This window comes from Schistocerca americana, chromosome 5 (genome assembly GCF_021461395.2).
Source record: "Schistocerca americana isolate TAMUIC-IGC-003095 chromosome 5, iqSchAmer2.1, whole genome shotgun sequence".
Taxonomy (NCBI): Eukaryota; Metazoa; Arthropoda; class Insecta; order Orthoptera; family Acrididae; genus Schistocerca; species Schistocerca americana.
The window spans coordinates 673530093-673548306 of NC_060123.1; the positions used below are offsets into that span (position 1 = coordinate 673530093).

At 40.0% G+C, this 18214-nt stretch overlaps 1 protein-coding gene across 1 annotated transcript in view; it reads left to right on the forward strand.

Annotated features, from left to right (window-relative positions):
* Nucleotides 1-2716: 2716 nt before the first annotated feature.
* LOC124615519 (polynucleotide 5'-hydroxyl-kinase NOL9) overlaps nucleotides 2717-18214 on the forward strand; it is a 72320-nt gene continuing 56822 nt past the window's right edge. The window contains exons 1-2 of the mRNA XM_047143480.1: nucleotides 2717-3051; nucleotides 3133-4781. Coding sequence (XP_046999436.1) covers nucleotides 2975-3051; nucleotides 3133-4781 — 1726 coding nt within the window. The 5' untranslated portion in view covers nucleotides 2717-2974. The remainder of the gene's footprint in view (nucleotides 3052-3132; nucleotides 4782-18214) is intronic.

Below are 18214 nucleotides of genomic sequence, written 5' to 3' on the forward strand. Positions count from 1 at the left end.
TAAATATTTTAAGCCGTCTTCTGAGGAACGATGCAAAACTAAGTTGTCGGCTATTGAAAGGAAAAAGTTGTTGAAAGTGTCTGCAGTTTTGGAGGTATCTCTAATCAACTCATTATTTATATTTAACATAATTTCCTCATCTGCCTGATTAGTTTTTCCTGTTTCACATTTTACTATGTTCCATATAGTTTTTATCTTGTTGTTAGAGGTATTGATGTCCTGATTACTTTGTTTAGATTTTTACAATATAATTTGTAAGGTGATTTAGCTCTGTAGCCGTCGTTTTCCCTTCATATTCAGTACACTCTTCTCTTTGTTTTGCAAGATACTTTTATTCCATTTGTAATCCAAGGTTTTGATACATTTACTCTATTTGCTTTGATTACTTTCTTAGGGCAGCAATGTGACGTATGACCGTATTAGAGAAACGGTTATATTTTTCATCTATCCTGGGGGAATTGTATACATCTTTCCAGTCTGTATTTCTCAAACAGTTTTTTAAACCTTGAGTTCCTGTTTGATTTATTATTCATATAGTTTCCCAACTCCCGTTTTTTAGTTGAATCAGACCCCACTATATTAAATGTAAGCAACTGGGCATCATGATCTGAAAAGCCATTAAATATTGAATTTATACTATGATTTAGCAGTGTGGTAGTATCTATGAAAATGTTATCAATAGCAGTGCTGCTGGTACCCATAACCCTGGCTGGAAACTGAACTAAGGGAATGAGATTATAAGAAATGGTAAGAGACTTTAGTATGGATCTCGAGTGACTATCCTCCAGAAAATTTAAATTAAAATTTACACTTAGTATGAGTCCATTATTTTTAGAAGTTTAGAAATTTAATACTGCATCAAGCTGTTTAGTGAATAGTTAGAAAATACCAGATGGAACCCTATATTGTGACTATAATTATTTTTCTGTTGTGTGCTTCTACTTGTGTGGCACATGCTTCAGAATACTTATCACTACATTATTTAAGAATGTCAATGTTTTTATAATTGTGACCCTTTCTAATGTAAACGGCAACTCCACCTTTCTCCATTTCTTTTCTACAATTCTTTGAAGCTAAGGTATATCCTTCCATATTAAGTATTTCAATTTCACTTCCTAAATGATGTTCAGAAATACAAATAATATCAACAGGATTTGTAGACTGTAGCTCATCTAAACATATCTGAAATTCATTAATTTTGTTTTTAAACATTTTGATGTAATAAATAGACTGTTATTTTTTTGTCTTCACAAGTATTATGCTCAATATTTTCAGATACATCTTGTTTCAATATTGAGCGTGTAACTTAAAAAAGAACTACTTAGATTTGTTGCAGTGTCCCCCCTAAAAGAATTTGCTATCAACCGAGCCAGTATATCCTTCCCTATTCTATCGAGATGTAGACCGTGAGAAGTAAAGCCCCACCTATCAATAGTGTCAACAAGAAACAAACCAATCCCTGACCCAGCACCAGCCCGAAGCAGTCGATCCAACTCCATATTGACCCTACTCACAGAGCTGTTCAACTGGGGCTTGAAAACAGGCACAAACTCAACATTAGTGTGGTTCATTGCTGATGCTATTTGTACCAGGTCACTCTCAATATTGTAGCCCTGGTCTCTTTCGATACTGTACCCTGCTCCACCCACTATTACAACATGATCCTCCTTGGTGAAACCTGTACACAAAGATCCTATGCCCTCTATCACTTAGCTGAGATATGCACTTGGCTTTAAAACGTTTGTGACCTGGTAGCTGCCACCTAATTTTCCCTGCAGAAGTTGGCCCACAACTCTTCCATGACTGATACCTACTTCTTACTTCCTGCTTTTTCTGAAGCAACAGACTTCCTAACTGAATTCTGCTGTGCATCAGGTACATCTACATTTACATGAGGCTCTTCGTTACTTAACTGTGGCAGCAGGGCAAATATATTTTTGTGCCAACAACGAAACTGTTAGATACCGTCCTCTCTCTGTGGCCCCTGTTCCCTGCTACCACTTCCCACTTCTCTTCACCCTTCTCCCGCCTTAACCTTATTAGTTCTTCCCTAGCTTTATCTAATTCAGCCTGAAGGGCTCTAATCTTCCCATCCTGTTCTGCTATTTTCATATATACACTCTACAGTACCTAGGGAGAGTGTCATTTTGTTCCCCAACTTCCATGCCATCAAATTCCAGTGAAACGATGTGTCACAAGAGCTATTTAGCATCCCGGAACTAAGTTAGCTGCTCCATACTCTAAGTGACAATACCTCTGGAATACATTGCGTCACATAAAATGATGCTGTGTTATTATTTTGCAATAAGGAATAGCTGAAGGCCGTAATGAGAATCTTATCTCAGTGTTTTAAATCTTTTACCTTTTGTAAATATCTATTTACTTAGTTAAAGACAACGCCCATTTTTTGCCATGGTGCTAACTACTGAAGCGCGCAAACAAACTATTCAACATCTGCGTTGTTGAGTTGAACGAAACAGAATGTTGGAAGATCCACGTTGCGGGAATTGCTAATGCCCTTGGACCTTGGTGAAGAGAGGCACATGTATGTGGTAAGCAAAGAGACAGGGACCAGATGATACGAGAAAGAGCCAGTAGGATGCTGCCACAGATCAGTTGACTGGTTGTGCACCGGTGCAAGTTTTCACTGCCGTCATGTAATGATAGCTTTCCCTTTGACTTCTCTGCTCAAAGACGTTATCGGCAAGACGAAAAACTATTTGTTTACGTTGTACCAGCGGAACACGTGTAGGTTTGTGTACAAACGGAAAAAAACATGTTCGATTATGTGTAATACTATAGTGACAGTTTTAGGAGAAGGGGAAAAGGAGAAGTATGATCTTAAATATTCTTTATTTTGTACCCTCGACACGTAACTGCACTGTATCTTCGCGAGAAAATACTATTTACTGATTTATGTATTATTTGCCCTGTGCGCTAAGATTTGTGTTAAGTAATTTAGCAGCCTATAAACATGGAAAGATTCAGAGCTGCGCATGTTACAGCGTCGAAGGAGCTAAAGAAACGAAAAGGATTTAGAAATAAAGTAAAGTAAGTATACGTTAGTTTACAGTATTGTCCTTACAGCACTCGTGAAATGAATATGTCGCTAATTTATGTTGTTTTCGACAGAAACTTGTTGTCAGCGAGGGCAGGTAATAATGAATTAACGACACGGGGTAAACTCGAGGCTTCCGGAATGGGTGTGCAACCAGTGGATTTAAGTTCCTGGAGATTGGACCCCAAGAGAATGAAGAAGAACAAGAGTGTGGAGGTTCAGTTTATAACGGATGTCACGTCAAAAATTTTGGAGGCAGCCGATACAGTTACACCACAAAAAGGCACGTCTCATAGGGGTGATACCATTACTTCAGGAAATGTAAGTGAACCAGAAATTGTCACAGAGATAAAAACTGACTTATTGAACAAGAGTTGTGATCCTGTAGGAAAGAGTGTAAGTGAGACGAGAGACGTTGAAATACAAGCTACTGCTGCTACTTTATTACTACCGGTCAGTGACATGACTGGGACCAGTCAGGATGAAAGTGAAAAACAAGGAGCAGACAGTGGTTCAAAAACATCCGGGAAAAAATTGCGAAACAGGAAAGAGAAGAAAAGAAAGTCGAAAATTACCGAATTTAGTGCCAGTGAACATATAACCCTAGCTCCTGTCATCTCATCCCAATTTGAGAAAAGTAATGAGAATGACAGTTACCCCAATGTTTTTGCTGCAAGTCACAATGCTTTTGTGTCTGATTCAGTAGAGCTTATCAGTCTACAAGTGCATAATGTGGATACTGAAGAGTATGTGCCATCATGTGGTACAGGTGTGTGTGATATTGCACCGTTAATAGTGAAATGTGAAGGTCAGAATTCAATGGAAGACATTATAGCCGCAAGGCTAGAAAGTGTTTGCAGAACTGGCAAAGGGGGCAGAGACGATGTTGCCAAAATGACACAAAATATGAAGAAAATTCTTTGTTCCCATGAAGAAGTATGTAATGACTCACGTGTGTACACATGTGCTGAAGGTGGTGGTGTGGCTAGTACTCCAGATGACACAAATTGTAGTTTAAATGTGCCACAAACATTTGTAAGGGAAAAATTTCAATCTTTATCCATTGAAGATACCAATGATTGTGATGTTTCTGTTTTTAGGGATATCTTTCATACACGCAGCCAAACCCAATCTATGATATGTACAGCCAGTGATGTTGACACCTGTGGCACACAAATTGATATTCGTTTTGTGGAAAATGATAGGTTCCTATTGATAATGAAAAGTGGGGCTTCAGTTTATGTCAGAGGAAAGCTTAAGGTTTCTGTAATTGTTGGCTGTGCAGAAATTTTGGGATATAAACTGAAGCCAGGTAATGAACATGAGAAATATACAATCTTTTCACCTCGTGGTGTAAGTCTTTTGTGCATGACCTCATGTGCATCAAGTAATACATTTGCAAGTGATGACCACCTTTTGACAGTTTGTTCACATAATCAGTTACCTGATAACCTCATTGACTCATTAGAAGAGTCAGACAGTGTACTTTTATTAGAAAAGGCAGAGAGCAGTGTTGTTGATTATCTGAGTTTACATCTGCCAAATAAATTATTTCCTAATATTTTATCAGTTGCAAAAACAAAGAAGAAGTATTCATTTGCAGAGAAAAAATTGGACTGTGAGTTATTGCTTGAAAACTCTGAAGAAAACGTGAAACTGTTTTGCAAAAGAGATGACTGGGACAGTTTATCAGATGTGATATTATCCCAAAATTCCTCAAAAGGTATGTACATACATGATTGATTACTTCTTATGCCACATTGTGTAAAAAAAGCTGCAAATGTTGGTTTGAACTGGAATTAACTGATACGGTATGTTTTTGCCAGTTTTCTGGTGAAATCATAAGAGAAGTATTACTGTAATTGAAGCTAAAATCATGTCCTCATATAAGGTTGTAAGCATGCAGTGGAAGAGCAGCAAACAGTTTTTGTAGGAATGAGCTGATGTAATTGTGTCAAATCCTGATGTGGCTATAGCCACAGAATGTGCAATGTATTTGCAAAATCTGTGGTCATAACCTCAAAAGTTCATGAGATATTCATCATAACATTAAAAAAATAATTTTTGGGTCATCATGGATAACCCTTTTCTCAGTACAGCACGTTTTTGGGCTTCAGAAACTCAACATCACACTATTAACTTTCTGTCTATCCTAGACTCTCAGCTACACTAATGATCACTCAGCCAACAAAACATTCACTAAAGAAAGAAAAAAAATGCTATTTCAGTGTTTAAGGAGTTGGGCATTCTGACTACTGCTTCAGAGTGTGTGTATTCCCTCATAATGTTTGTTGTAAATAATCTACTGCAGTTCAGCAAGAACAATGATTGTACTTAATTACAAAGCCACAGTACTCAGTGCAAAGGTTGTCTGTAGCACTAAAAGAAGTATACAATGCAGCAACTAAAAAGTTTCTCCATGACAACTCCTATTCTGTAGAATTATTTCTATTATTGTAATATGTAATAGGTGGTGGGTAGAAATTACTATCCCACATCTGTATATTTAATAATAATAATGAACAAAACAAAAGAACTAATGAATGTTCAGCATGTACCCATATTTACAGCCGGCTGGGGTGGCCATGCGGTTCTAGGCGCTACAGTCTGGAACCAAGCGACCGCTACAGTCGGAGGTTCGAATCCTGCCTCGGGCATGGATGTTTGTGACGTCCTTAGGTTGGTTAGGTTTAATTAGTTCTAAGTTCTAGGCGACTGATGACCTCAGAAGTTAAGTCGCATAGTGCTCAGAGCCATTTGAATCATATTTACAAACTAATCTATGATGTGAATGTAAAATGACTCATTCCACATCATTAAGATTTATTCGTGCAAATGATCAATGGAACATACAGCTAACTAAGTAACTAACTGGTTTTACTAACTCACTACCAAGCTATTACCTTGCAACCTGGGTACAGTATTGGGATGCCCTGGTAAGAAGATAAAAAACGAGAGGAGTGAGGGTAACCTGTCACCTTACAGGCACTGAATCGCCAATAGGAGCATAAGCCAGATTAAAACAGTCCAACAATATCTTCTTTGGAGCTAACAGAATAATTAAATACAATACGTGTACATATTCATGGAAGGCTACATTGTCCTGCTACTACAGGTCAGCTGAGGGGGCAAATTGTGTTGGGTGGATTGGGTGAGGGGAAGAAGAGAGGAATGGAAGAAAGGGAGTATGGCGGCTGAGAGGAACAGGCAGCAAGGGAACGTGATTGGAATGTAACACTGTTGAACCTGTCCTCGTGCAGGCAAGGTAGTTGCACCTCACATACAGTAAAGTGGTTGAGGAGGGGTGGTAAACAGGAAGAGGGAGAGCAGAAAGAGCATATAGTGGGTGTAGATTGATTGAATGAAGAGCAAGCCACAAGGAAATGGAGGGGTGGAGTTGAGTATGAGTAAGTAATTAACAAAGTTTTAGTCATTAGGAATTTTTGGTCTAAGGATGTGTTGGAAGGTTACTTCTCATCTATGCAGTTCGCAAAAGCTGGTATTGGGGCCCAGACTATAGCTAAGAGTGAAACTGATGTCTCAGTGGCGAAGTAGGTCAGTGAGCTCAGTCTACTTAATCTCGGTGACTGCTTTGCAACTCATACTACTTACACCCATTACTAGCTAATGAGAATTATTCTTACAACACATCCTTTGATTCTACGGTCCTCCTGCTTCAGTCTCTACTAGTCACACTCCTGCCTACAGTTTTGATCAGGGCCACTGCCAGTTACAGCAGTATTTCTCTACTGCCTACAGTTTTGATCAGGGCCACTGCCAGTTACAGCAGTATTTCTCTACTGCCCAAATGTTAGCAATGTGACAATTTCATGTACCAGTGAAATGATACTTTAATGTAACCAGTGAGAGGTGAAATAAGAGGCAGCACAAGTCTGGCACTGAAATTGATAGTGTTCTCTTCTTTGCTGTTGTCCCAAGTCCCCCCCCCCCCCCCCCCCCCCCCATCCAATATGTCATGAATCACGGGGTTGTGATTAGGTTGGGACTTAATAGCACATCCCAAATAGCTGTGAGTGAAATGACCAGCAGTTAAATTTACAATCTTGGTTGTCACATATATTTGAATGTTTGATCCAAATGTTGGTTGGCTGATTTCTGGGAGGGGACCAAACAGCGAGGTCATTGGTCCCATCAGATTAGGGAAGTACATTGGCCATGCCCTTTCAAAGGAACCATCTCGTCATTTGCCTGAAATGATTTAGGGAAATCATGGAAAACCTGAATCAGGATGGCCAGACATGGGTTTCAACTGTTGCCCTCCTGAATGCGAGTCCAGTGCGCTAAGCATTGATTGGTGTTCTGAATCTTTTACAAGGTTGTGGTATAGAGGCATAGAAGAATGTGACAATATTCCTTAGTATCTTGCTTCGAAACATTTTGTCATTTACTCTCTCGTTGGCTGCATACCATCAGCAGCTGTCACACCCCCTTTCAATTCCTATCATACCTCAAGGTCAGTACTGACAGCATTGCTACAGGGAACATGAAGTCTGCCACTGGCCCTGATATTAAACCTTTACCCCACAACCACATTCACCTGTGTCCCCATACTCCCGCTAAATTTTGTTAATATATGTTTTTATATTTTGTTAATCCATGTTTTTATATTTATTTATTGGCTCCGTAGACAAAATGCGTTGTGTGTATCAGGTACTGTACTGTTCATTCCACAGTTTCTGCCACACTACCCCCCTCCCACTACCCTCGCTCCCCAATTGAATCCTTCACTTCATAGCATGTCACGTAAAACTTCCCATGCCTGTGCCAAGGTGAGCTCACTGGTACCACATTTCTGTTCTATTCCTTTCTTCCCTCCACCCTTGTCTCCTTCCTTGTGCCTCTCCACATACATACTGTTTCTTTTTAATGTGCATCTGTTCCGTGTTGGCTCAGGGTAGGCATGGTTAGTTTAATGGGCTTGCTAGATGCGGGGACAGAGTGTGTGTATTCCAGGTGTCTGCGTGTAATGTTACTCATGTGAAAGAGAGTGGAAGTTTTCTAATTCTTTGCAAATCCTGTCACTGAGGCAGGACTTGGATGTCAGCCTGGTATTCACATAGTGGGATATGAGAAGCTCCCTAAAAATCACATTCAGGCTGATTGGCACACTGATCCTCATCGTTAATCCACTGACCGGATTTTATCCAGGGCCAACACACCTCCCCGTCCTGGAAGCAGCAGTTTAACATGCACTGCTATCTGTGCAATCTGTGTAAGTGCCTCTTCATCTACACACGTTCTCTGCAAACCACTGTGTAGTGCATGGCAGAGGTTTTCTTCTCATTCCTACCACATATGGACTGCGTGAAAAATGACCACGTAATTGCATCTCTGTGTACAAAGGTAGTCCAATTTTGTCTTAGCGGTCCCTGCGAGAGTGTTACATACAAGTATTTAGTGTAGTCCTAGTTTCTTCATTTACTGTTGGTTCTTGAAGTTTTTGTAATATGGCTTTCACAGACTAGGTGGTGTCTATCTTGAAGTGTTTACAAATTCAGGATTTTGAGCATTTCAGGGACACTTTCCCATGGGCCAGTCATTGACATTCATGACACCTTGTTTGTAATGTTCAGTATCCTCTGTTAGTCCTATTTGGTACAGGTGTCACAAACATAAGCAATATTCTAGCACAAGCAATCTCACTTATATGCTGACTGCATTTCCCCATTATCCTGCCAATGAACTGAAGTCTACCACTTGCTTTGCCTAAGATTGAGCCTATATTATTTCAAATCCCCCCACAGATTTTTGCACCCAGCAATTTTATGAGTTGACATTCCAATTGTGGCTAATTGATAATATAGTCCTAGATACTTCGTTTTGTTAATTGCCAATCTTAAACCACTTTGAAATCTTATCTATATATAACTGGATATTTGTGCAGTTTTTTCCAGATACTGTCTGCCAGGTGTTAATATACAAGGGTCTCAACACACTTCATTAGGGCATGCCTCAAGCACATTAACAGTGACTCTATATCCAAGATAACATGCTAATCCTCCATACCAAGAAACCCTTCGTCCAGTTTTGTTTGATATTCCACGTGATTGTAGACCTGTTTGTATAGGGAAACACTCAACATGCTGGCTTGCAAGTTGGGGCGACCAGGCAGCTGCATATCAGATCTGTGTGGCACATTAATGACCGTGACTGGTGCACCAGACACCCAGAGAGTGGCTTTCAGGCAGTTCCCCATGCTTTCTTTTTAGCCAAATGATGGGCTTCTTCCCAATTCCCTTCTCAGAAAGTACGATACATAAATAGTTAAAAAATGATCACACACGGAACCACGTTTACACAGTTCACAGACAGGTGGCGCACAAGTCTTCCCTCCCATGACTGTGATGATGGGAAGCATGCCTGGCCACAAAATAAAATAATGTTGCCAAATCTTGAATGCAGCAGACGCCGTTCTACACGAGATTAATGCTAACAGGAAGAAGACCCTGTGTGGTTGTACCTTTGTTAATAAGTGTTTTTGTGGCACTGAATCAAATGCTTTGCAGAAATAAATAAAAGTATTACATTTTCCTAATTGTCTTTAACAATTGCTTTCAGAATATCACGTGAGAGAACTGCAAGTTAGGTTTTGCATGATTTTTTTTTTTTTTCTCTTTAAATCTTTCTGGTTGGTGTGGAGGAAGTACTTCTTTTAAGATATTCCGTTATTTTTGAGCTCGGAATGTGTTCTAGGATTCTGCAACAGAGGGATGTCAGTGAAATTGGACAGTAGGTTTGTGGATCACGTCTGCTACTCATCTTGTAGATGGGCATGACTTATGCTTTCTTCCAATCACAGGAAACAAATTTTTGTTTGATGAATACAGTATGTTATGACTAAAAGATGGGTGAACTTTGTTGCAGTTTCGGCATTGAATTTGGCCTTTCTTCGTGTTAGTGATTTCATCTGTTTCTCGGTATTACCGACACTGATATCTATGACACGTTTTTGCAGTGGTGTGAGTATTAAGCTGGGACAGTAGCCATGTATCTTCCTTTGCAAAAATATACACACACAATCAGAATTTCTGAGAATTTGATGAGAGGTCTTTCAATAAGATTGTGATATAATAGTTGTTGAAGGCTTCACAAATTGCCCTTTTCACAGTAGAATATGTCTGTCTAGAGCCTAATACTTTGCTTTACAGTCATTCAGTTGTTACTGTTTCCTTAAAGGTTCCTTTACTGTGATCATGTACCATGGAGGATCCCACCCGCCATGAACTGTTGTACGTTATCTATGCTGTATGTGTCAGCTATTCTTCTAAACTTGTGCCACAGTTCCTTTATATGCTCCTGCCCACAGATATATGTTTTGAGTTTGTCTATAAGATGACATGACTGGATCTTTATCTAGCTTACTGAACATGTAAATCATCTCGCTAGTTTTAGCTGGTCTTTAGAGTTTGACAATCATTGTTACCTCACTTGCTTCATGATCACTGATAACAGAGGCAGTGTGGATGTCCTCGAAGAACTCAGGTCTGTTTGTTGACATTAGATGTAATATATTTCTATCATGAGCGCTCTTCCAAATTATTGGATGTAAGTAGTTTTCTAAGAAAGCATTGGGTATTGTTTTGCAGGGTGTCTTGTCAAAACCATCACTTACAAACTTGTAATTATTCCAATCAGGTGTCAGATGATTAGTCTCCTCCAGCGAAGGCAGTATGTTGGCTAATATATGTACTCACAACCTGGGGTTTTCTTGTACTGGTGCGACAAATTGATCTGTGGCATTGTGTAGACGTGTGTTAGGTTGGAAGGTGAGTCTGGCGGTCGATAGAAGGAACCATTTATAAGTCTATGCCCACCCTTGTTACCAAGTCTTGCTCCAACAATCTTACATGCAGGTTCAATTTCTTGTTTGCTGAATTTGAGTTTCATGTCTGTTGTAAAAACTGCACTACCTTGATTTCGAACTAGCCTATTCTTTACACTTAAATTTACTTCAAATAGTTTCCTGCTGTCAATTAAGCCAGATTTCTATACCTAGCATTATATGAGTTCCACTGCTTTCAGGAGCACTTCATAATCCGGAATTTGTTGCAAATGCTTCAGAAATTGCTCACTAAGATTAATAGTCCCATCTGTGACAGACTTCTTTTTGTCTGACACTGATACTTCAGAGTTTAGTGCTGCTATCATTATCTCTACTGGCCTATCTCTCTAATCTTAAAAAAGAAACAAAATAAATCTTCTGTGCATCCTACACACAGTCAGTTCCTAGTTAGCAGTCACTAACGTAGTGCATACCCTGGTCTATTTAAGAGGGATGTACAGTTCTCAGATCTGTGACCTGTGACAGAAATCAAGAAAGTCACAGATACATCTTATCACAGAACCTTTCAAGTCTCTGGTTCAAGCATTCCACATGTTTCGGTGTCAGTCCACCACTCAACCTCTCATTATTTGTGTACCTTTCAATGCAATGTGGTCATTGGTCAATACTACAGATCACTCTTGTCACCACAGCCTTCATTCCAAAAACAAAGAAAACTTCACTGGTAAGAGGACAGCTTGAGGCAACCTTTCATGGCTCAACATAACTACTAATAACCTGTGAAGAATATCAAATGGTTTTAATTTTGGGGTTAAAAATGCATTGCCTATTTCCTCATCTATCACTGGCAACATAAAACTACCCTTCTATTGGCTGTGCACAACAGACAATTTGCCAACCTACGGGCAATACAGGATATATGTCTTGGGTGGCACTGCTTCTGTTCTAGGCCTTGTCCCCTCTTTAAGAGTGCACTGTTCCATACTGAATTCATTTGATTTTTGAACTTGCTACTATTTATGACAAATAAATAAAGAAATCTCCGCATGTAATATCGAATATTCATTAGAAATTACAATAAATAAATAAATATTTGGTTGGGTTGAGCATGACATTCATCATGCCTAGATAGCTTGCCCCAGATTTCATTTAATGTTTTTGTGCTTATCTCCAGTGAAAAGCTTAAGACTCAGAATCATTGCTAGAATTCCACTGCAGTTATTCACAGAAAATATTCATACAACTTGCATCATATTTTTTGGTGAAAATTAATGTTCCACATTTGGTCTGATTTATTTGTAGTTCTTTCAGTTTTTATTAAAGAATGCTAATTGTGATGATGCCTGCATATACTTCTGCATCTACATAGATACTTCACAAGCCACAGTACGGTGTATGGCGGATGGTACCCTGTACCACTACTAGTTATTTCCTTTCCTGTTCCACTCACAGATAGAGTGAGCAAAAAACGACTGTCTATATGCCTCCGTATGAGCCCTAATTACTCAAATCTTATCTTTGTGGTCCTGACATGCAGGTTAAGTTGGCAGCAGCAGAATCTTTTCGGCACCCAGCTTCAAATGCCGGTTCTCTAAATTTTCTTGAAAGAATGTCGCCTTCCCTCCAGGGATTCCCGTTTGAGTTCCTGAAGCATCTCTGTAACACTTGTGTGTTGTTCAAGCCCACTGGTAACAAATCTGGCAGCCCACCTCTGAAATACTTCAACGTCCTCCTCCAATTTGACCAGGTACAGATCCCAAGCACTCAAGAATAGGTCACACCTGTGTCCTGTATATGGTCTCCTTTATAGATGAACCATGCTTTCCTAAAATTCACACAATAAACTGAAGTTGACCATTGGTCTTCCCTACCACAGTCCTCACATGCTCATTTCATTTCATATTGCTTTGCAGCATTACAGCCATATATCTAAATGACTTGACTGTGTCAAGTAGTAAACTACTAATGCCATGTCTTTAACTTTACAGGTTTGTTTCTTCTACTCATCTGCATTAATTTACATTTTCCCACATTTAGAGGTAGCTGCCATTCATCACACCAACTGGAAATTTTGTTTATGTCATCCTGTATCTTCCTACAGGTTCCCAAGTTTGACACCTTACCGTACACAACAGTGTCATCAGGAAACAACTGCAGATTGCTGTCCATCTCATATGCCAAATCATTTATGTATATAGAGAACAACAGCAGTCGCATCACACTTCCCTGGGGTACACCTGACATACCCTTGCCTCTGTTAAACACTTGCTGTTGAGACAACACACAGGGTTCTTTTCCGGCAGCTTGTAGTGGGATACCATGTCAAATGATTTCCATTAATATAGAAATATGGAATAGACCTGTTGTGCTTCATCCATAGTTCACTGTATATCATGTGAGAGAAGAGCAAGCTGAATTTTGCACGAGCGATGCTTTCTGAAGCCATGTTGATTCTTGGACATTAGCTTCTCAGTCCCAAGAAAATTTATTATATTTGAACTGAGAATATGTTCAATAATTCTGCAGCAAACCGAACATAGGGCTATTGGTCTGTAATTTCGTGGGTCTGTTCTTTTATCCTCCTCATATACAGGAGTCACTTGCACTTTTTTCCAGTTGCATGGAACTTAATGCTGGGTGAGAGATTCACAATAAGTGCAAGATTCGCAATAAGTGCAGTCCGGACCTGGTGACTTATTTGCTTTCAAGCCTTGCAGTTTTTTCTCTGTGCCAGAGATGCTTATTACTATGTCATCCATACGGGAATCTGTCCTATGGTCAAATGAAAGTATGTTTGTGTGATTCTCTTGCATGAATTGTTTCTTGAATGCGAAATTTAAAACTTCGGCTTTCATTTTGCTATCTTCAACTGCCACACCAGACTGGTCAACAAACAGACGTGCTTGGCAAATTTACATAGGACCAGAATTTTCTCTCGTTCTCTGCTAGATCTTTTGCTAAAGTTAACAGCAGTAGTTATTGTTGCTTTAGGCATAGATCTTTTCACAGATGCATAGATCTCTACAAATCTTTGCTTTCCATCAATTGTGTGTTCCCTTTTGAACTGAGAGGGCAACAACCTCTGCTTCCTCAGCATCTCCAAATTCCATTATTAAACTGTGGTGGGTTTTTGCCATTCTTTATCTACTTACTAGGCACATAACCCTCTGGACAGTGATTTACAATTTACTTGAACTTTGCCCGTAATCCCTCTATGTCCATCTCACTTGTACTAAGCGACATCTGTTCACTCTCTAAGTGAGATGCTAACAAATGCCTATTCGCTACATATAGCAGAAACACACTCCTAGCCTTCTTGACTGACTTATTAACCATAATTGTTATGATGACATGACCGATAATCCCCGTTTCTATACTGACATTGTTGATGAGATCTGGCCTAATTGCAGCTACAAAGTGCAAGACATTTGCATTGCGTGTGGGTTGCTGAGCTAGCTGCCCAAGACAGTTTTCAGAAAACCTGTTCAAAAACATTTCACACGACTGCCTGTACCCCCACAATGAATCCATTGACGTCCCAGTCTATTCTTGGTAGGTTCAAGTTGCCTTCAACTAGCACTGCATGATCTAGGTATTTATGCACTACTGACCATAGACTTTCTTTGAATGACTCTAGAACTGTCACAGTGGAATCTTGGTTTCACCTGTAACTATTATACATGATCAGAAAACTTCACTGTCAGACTCCACTTTGACCTCAATAGAAACAATGTTTTTGTCAGTTGCAATCAACACTCCTCCTCCTATGTCCTCTAATCTATTGTTCTAATATACATTCCACAACTGGCATTTTCAGCCAGCTCTCAATCCCAAGAATAATTTGAGCATGAAAGTTTTTCTGCAGGGTAGTAAATTCGGGAACTTTTTACGAATACTTTGACAGTTTACTGATAAACTTTTGATGGTTGAAGTGTGTTTACTCTGGACGCCATCTGACTTCCCTTGCTGCACATCGACTGGTGAGTGTTCATCAAGCCTAAAAAAAAACCATGTGCACTCCACAATTACTCTGCCACCCGAGTAGCTGCTTCCTTCATGTAGTGCAGCCCTGACCAATCAAGGGGAGTCCTACAAATCCCCACTTGATAACACAGGTCTAGAAATCTGCAATAAAGACCACCACAGAGTCAATGATGTCTTTAGCTGAGGCCCTCCACACTGCTCCAAACCAGAGAACCCCAATCAACAGTGGGAACAATGCTGCAAATTGTGAGTTCTGCTTGCACCCTGCCAGCCACCTGTATAAACTGGCCTTAGAACCCATGCGACAAGTGCCATTGGTGCCGACATGAGTCACAACGTCCAGTTGACTGCACGCTGCTTGCTCGATAGCCACAGACAAGGCCGCCTCCACATCTCGGATGAGGCCCCCTGGTAGACATACCGAGCGCACATTGACATTTTTTCCAGTCCTGAATGCTGTCTGTGTAAGTGGCTCCTTAATACGCCCAATGTTGGAGCTCAGACTCTGTTGAAGCAGCGGTCACATGTCCACTTGCTACCCTCCACTCACCCTGCGGTGAGGGTGGATCAGCTGTGTTGGGTACACTAGGAGGTGTCTTGGCAACAGAGCCTGTGGGCAAAACAAGGGACACCTGAGGTGTCCCATGCGACACGCCAGATTCTCCACCATTGCTACACCCTGAGGCAGCAGCCTGAAGGTGACTAACCATTGCCAAAAGTGCATTCAGTTGTCTGTGAACTCTGGCCAGGTAATCCTGTGTTTGCATACAGCCTGCACACATCCTAACCATCCTAGCAAGACTGATTGACGAAGTAAACTATAAAAACAGACAGAATCCCGGCTATACAACATGCTACCCTCCTGATGTGTCACAAGTGAACGTGATGTGTTAATAAGCTATGGAGCTGGCTGCTCACTGAGCAACTACTGCGAATTTACCATTACAAAAACGTGAGATTAAACCTCTTAAACAGAACAACATGCGTGAAATTTAATAAATATAGTATGGGGAAAGGCAGAAAAAGATAAACACTTAACTTGCTGATCTGTAGATGTATAACAACTGAGAGCTGCAGCCTAACTGATGATTGTGTTGCTGATTCATTTGAACCTGGTTCCTGTACCCAAGTTTTGTTCTCCCTCTAAAGTTTTAGCTCTCTACTCAACCATCTCTTGGTGCCTGAGCAAGTGTTCTATCAACTGATCCCTTCTTTCAGTTAAGTTTATCCACACAGCTGTCTTCTCTGCAGTTCGATTCATAATCTTTTCATTCTAATCATCAACTTTCTTCCATAACAACGCATTTCAAAATCTTGTACTGTCTTCTTGTTTGTGCTGTTTATAGTTGATGTTTCACTTCCGTATAAGGCTACACTCAAAATATTTTAAGAAAAGACTTCCTAACAGTTAAATTAATACAACTAAAACTAACATCAACCTGAAGGTTGTTTTGAACACCACAGTGCTTCACTGGGCATCATCCTGCTGGAAGTGATAATGCCATTGCCTTCCTCTAACCCTTAATGACTTATGGAGCCAGTTACAGGAGGACCTACAGTTTAAAATGGGCACTGAACCATTGGGGTCAACAGAGGCGTCCGATCCCACCCGTCGGCTTTGACCCGTGACGTAAGGGTGTTGTGTTGTGTGATGTCATGATGGCGCAGAGTTTAATTTGTGAGTGTGTTGTGTTTGCAGATGTCATCTTGTGGTTGGTGCTGTCCTATGGTGGTGTGTGTGTGTATGGTCCATGTGTTATGTGGTGTATTGGGTTCATTTGGATGTTGGTGCTTGAAGTGTGCATTTATCGGTTGTGACTGTTATAGAACAACGGAGATTAGTGACAGTGAGTTAAGAATTAAGTTTCCATTGTGTTTATGTTATTGTGGTGTCTTTTGGTATTATTGGTTTGCTGTTTGTCACTTCTTTTGTGGCTTCTTTTGTGAGGTATGGATATGACTTCTAAGTATAATAGTGTGCGCCTGCAGGCTGAAATGGGAGGTGTCATGTCCTTCATTAAGTTTCTGCAACTTTTTGGGCTTGTGATGGAGATAGTGAAATGTGGGGTATGCAAGCTGTTTATGCGAATTGGGGTTAGTGTGTAGCGCCTTTTTTATGGTAAGTAGTAGTTTTTTTGAGTCTATTGTTCATGTGTTATGATGTTCGGTGGGGTTTTTATGTGTTGTTGAGTTCGCGTTATTTACTGCATGTGTTGGTAGTTGATGTTTTGGTATCGGCACTTGTGGTCGATTTATGTATCTTAGGAGAAGTACTCGATTTCAATTTTTTTGGTATTGTCAGTTGTATCTGACTGTATAGGTCGTGGGCAGTGACTGATTCCAATTTGTCATTGTAGCTATGTGTGTTTTGGTATCGTGAGCTGTTGTTGACCTGTATAGGTCAAGATACAGGTCAAGGGAAGTGTTAGATTTCAATGAGTCGTTGTTATGTGTTTTAGTATCGTGAGTTACTGTTGACCTATATAGGTCAAGGGAAGTGTCAGTTTCCAATTGTCATCTTAGCTATGTGTGTTGTGGTATCGCGAGTTGCTGTTGACCTATATAGGCCAAGGGAAGTGTCTGATTCCAATTTGTGTTGGTTTAGGTGTTGGTTTTGTGGTATTGATAGTTGTGGTGTGATTATAATTTTTGGAGTATTTGGTTTCTTAATGTGTGGTATCAACAATTGCGGTTGAGCTATGTAGGTGAAGGGAAGTGACCAATTTCTGTCGATATTGTAAGTGTAGCGGAATTTGGGAATTTTGTGGTGCTTTTATGTTGTCGTTTTGTGTGGTTTGGGATTGTGGTATGTGTCTGTATGTGTTTGTATTTAGTTTCACCCCACCCAAAAACCCCCAATTTCTCACGCCGGTCCCATTAGTTTGATTATATTTTTGGAGAGAGATGTGTTTGTTGGTTTTGTATGTATTTTCGTGTTTGTTGTCATTTATGTAATGATGTTATAGGTGCTATATTGGAGACGTTGAGAATGGTCGTTTCCGCCATATTGGTGATGTCATGGGTCAAAGCAGAGTGGTGGAATTGGACTCTTCTGTAATCCCGAACCACGGTGCACATTGGCATTTTTCGCATTAACAAACATTTTCAGAGGTGACCCGCAAAAATCTAGGGACTAACCAACGATCAAACACCATACCTTTAGATACATAATCTTGCACTTAACTACTGAGCCACCAAAGCACAAACGTATGTTAAATATTAAAAAAAAAAAAAACCTTTTTCATAAAATCTTTTCACATTGTTCCCAGTCTACATTTTATAGCGTGTTTACTTCTGCCATCATCAATTTTTTAAATTTTGTTGCTCAAATAGAAAAACTCCTTTATTACTTTTAGTGTCTCATTTCC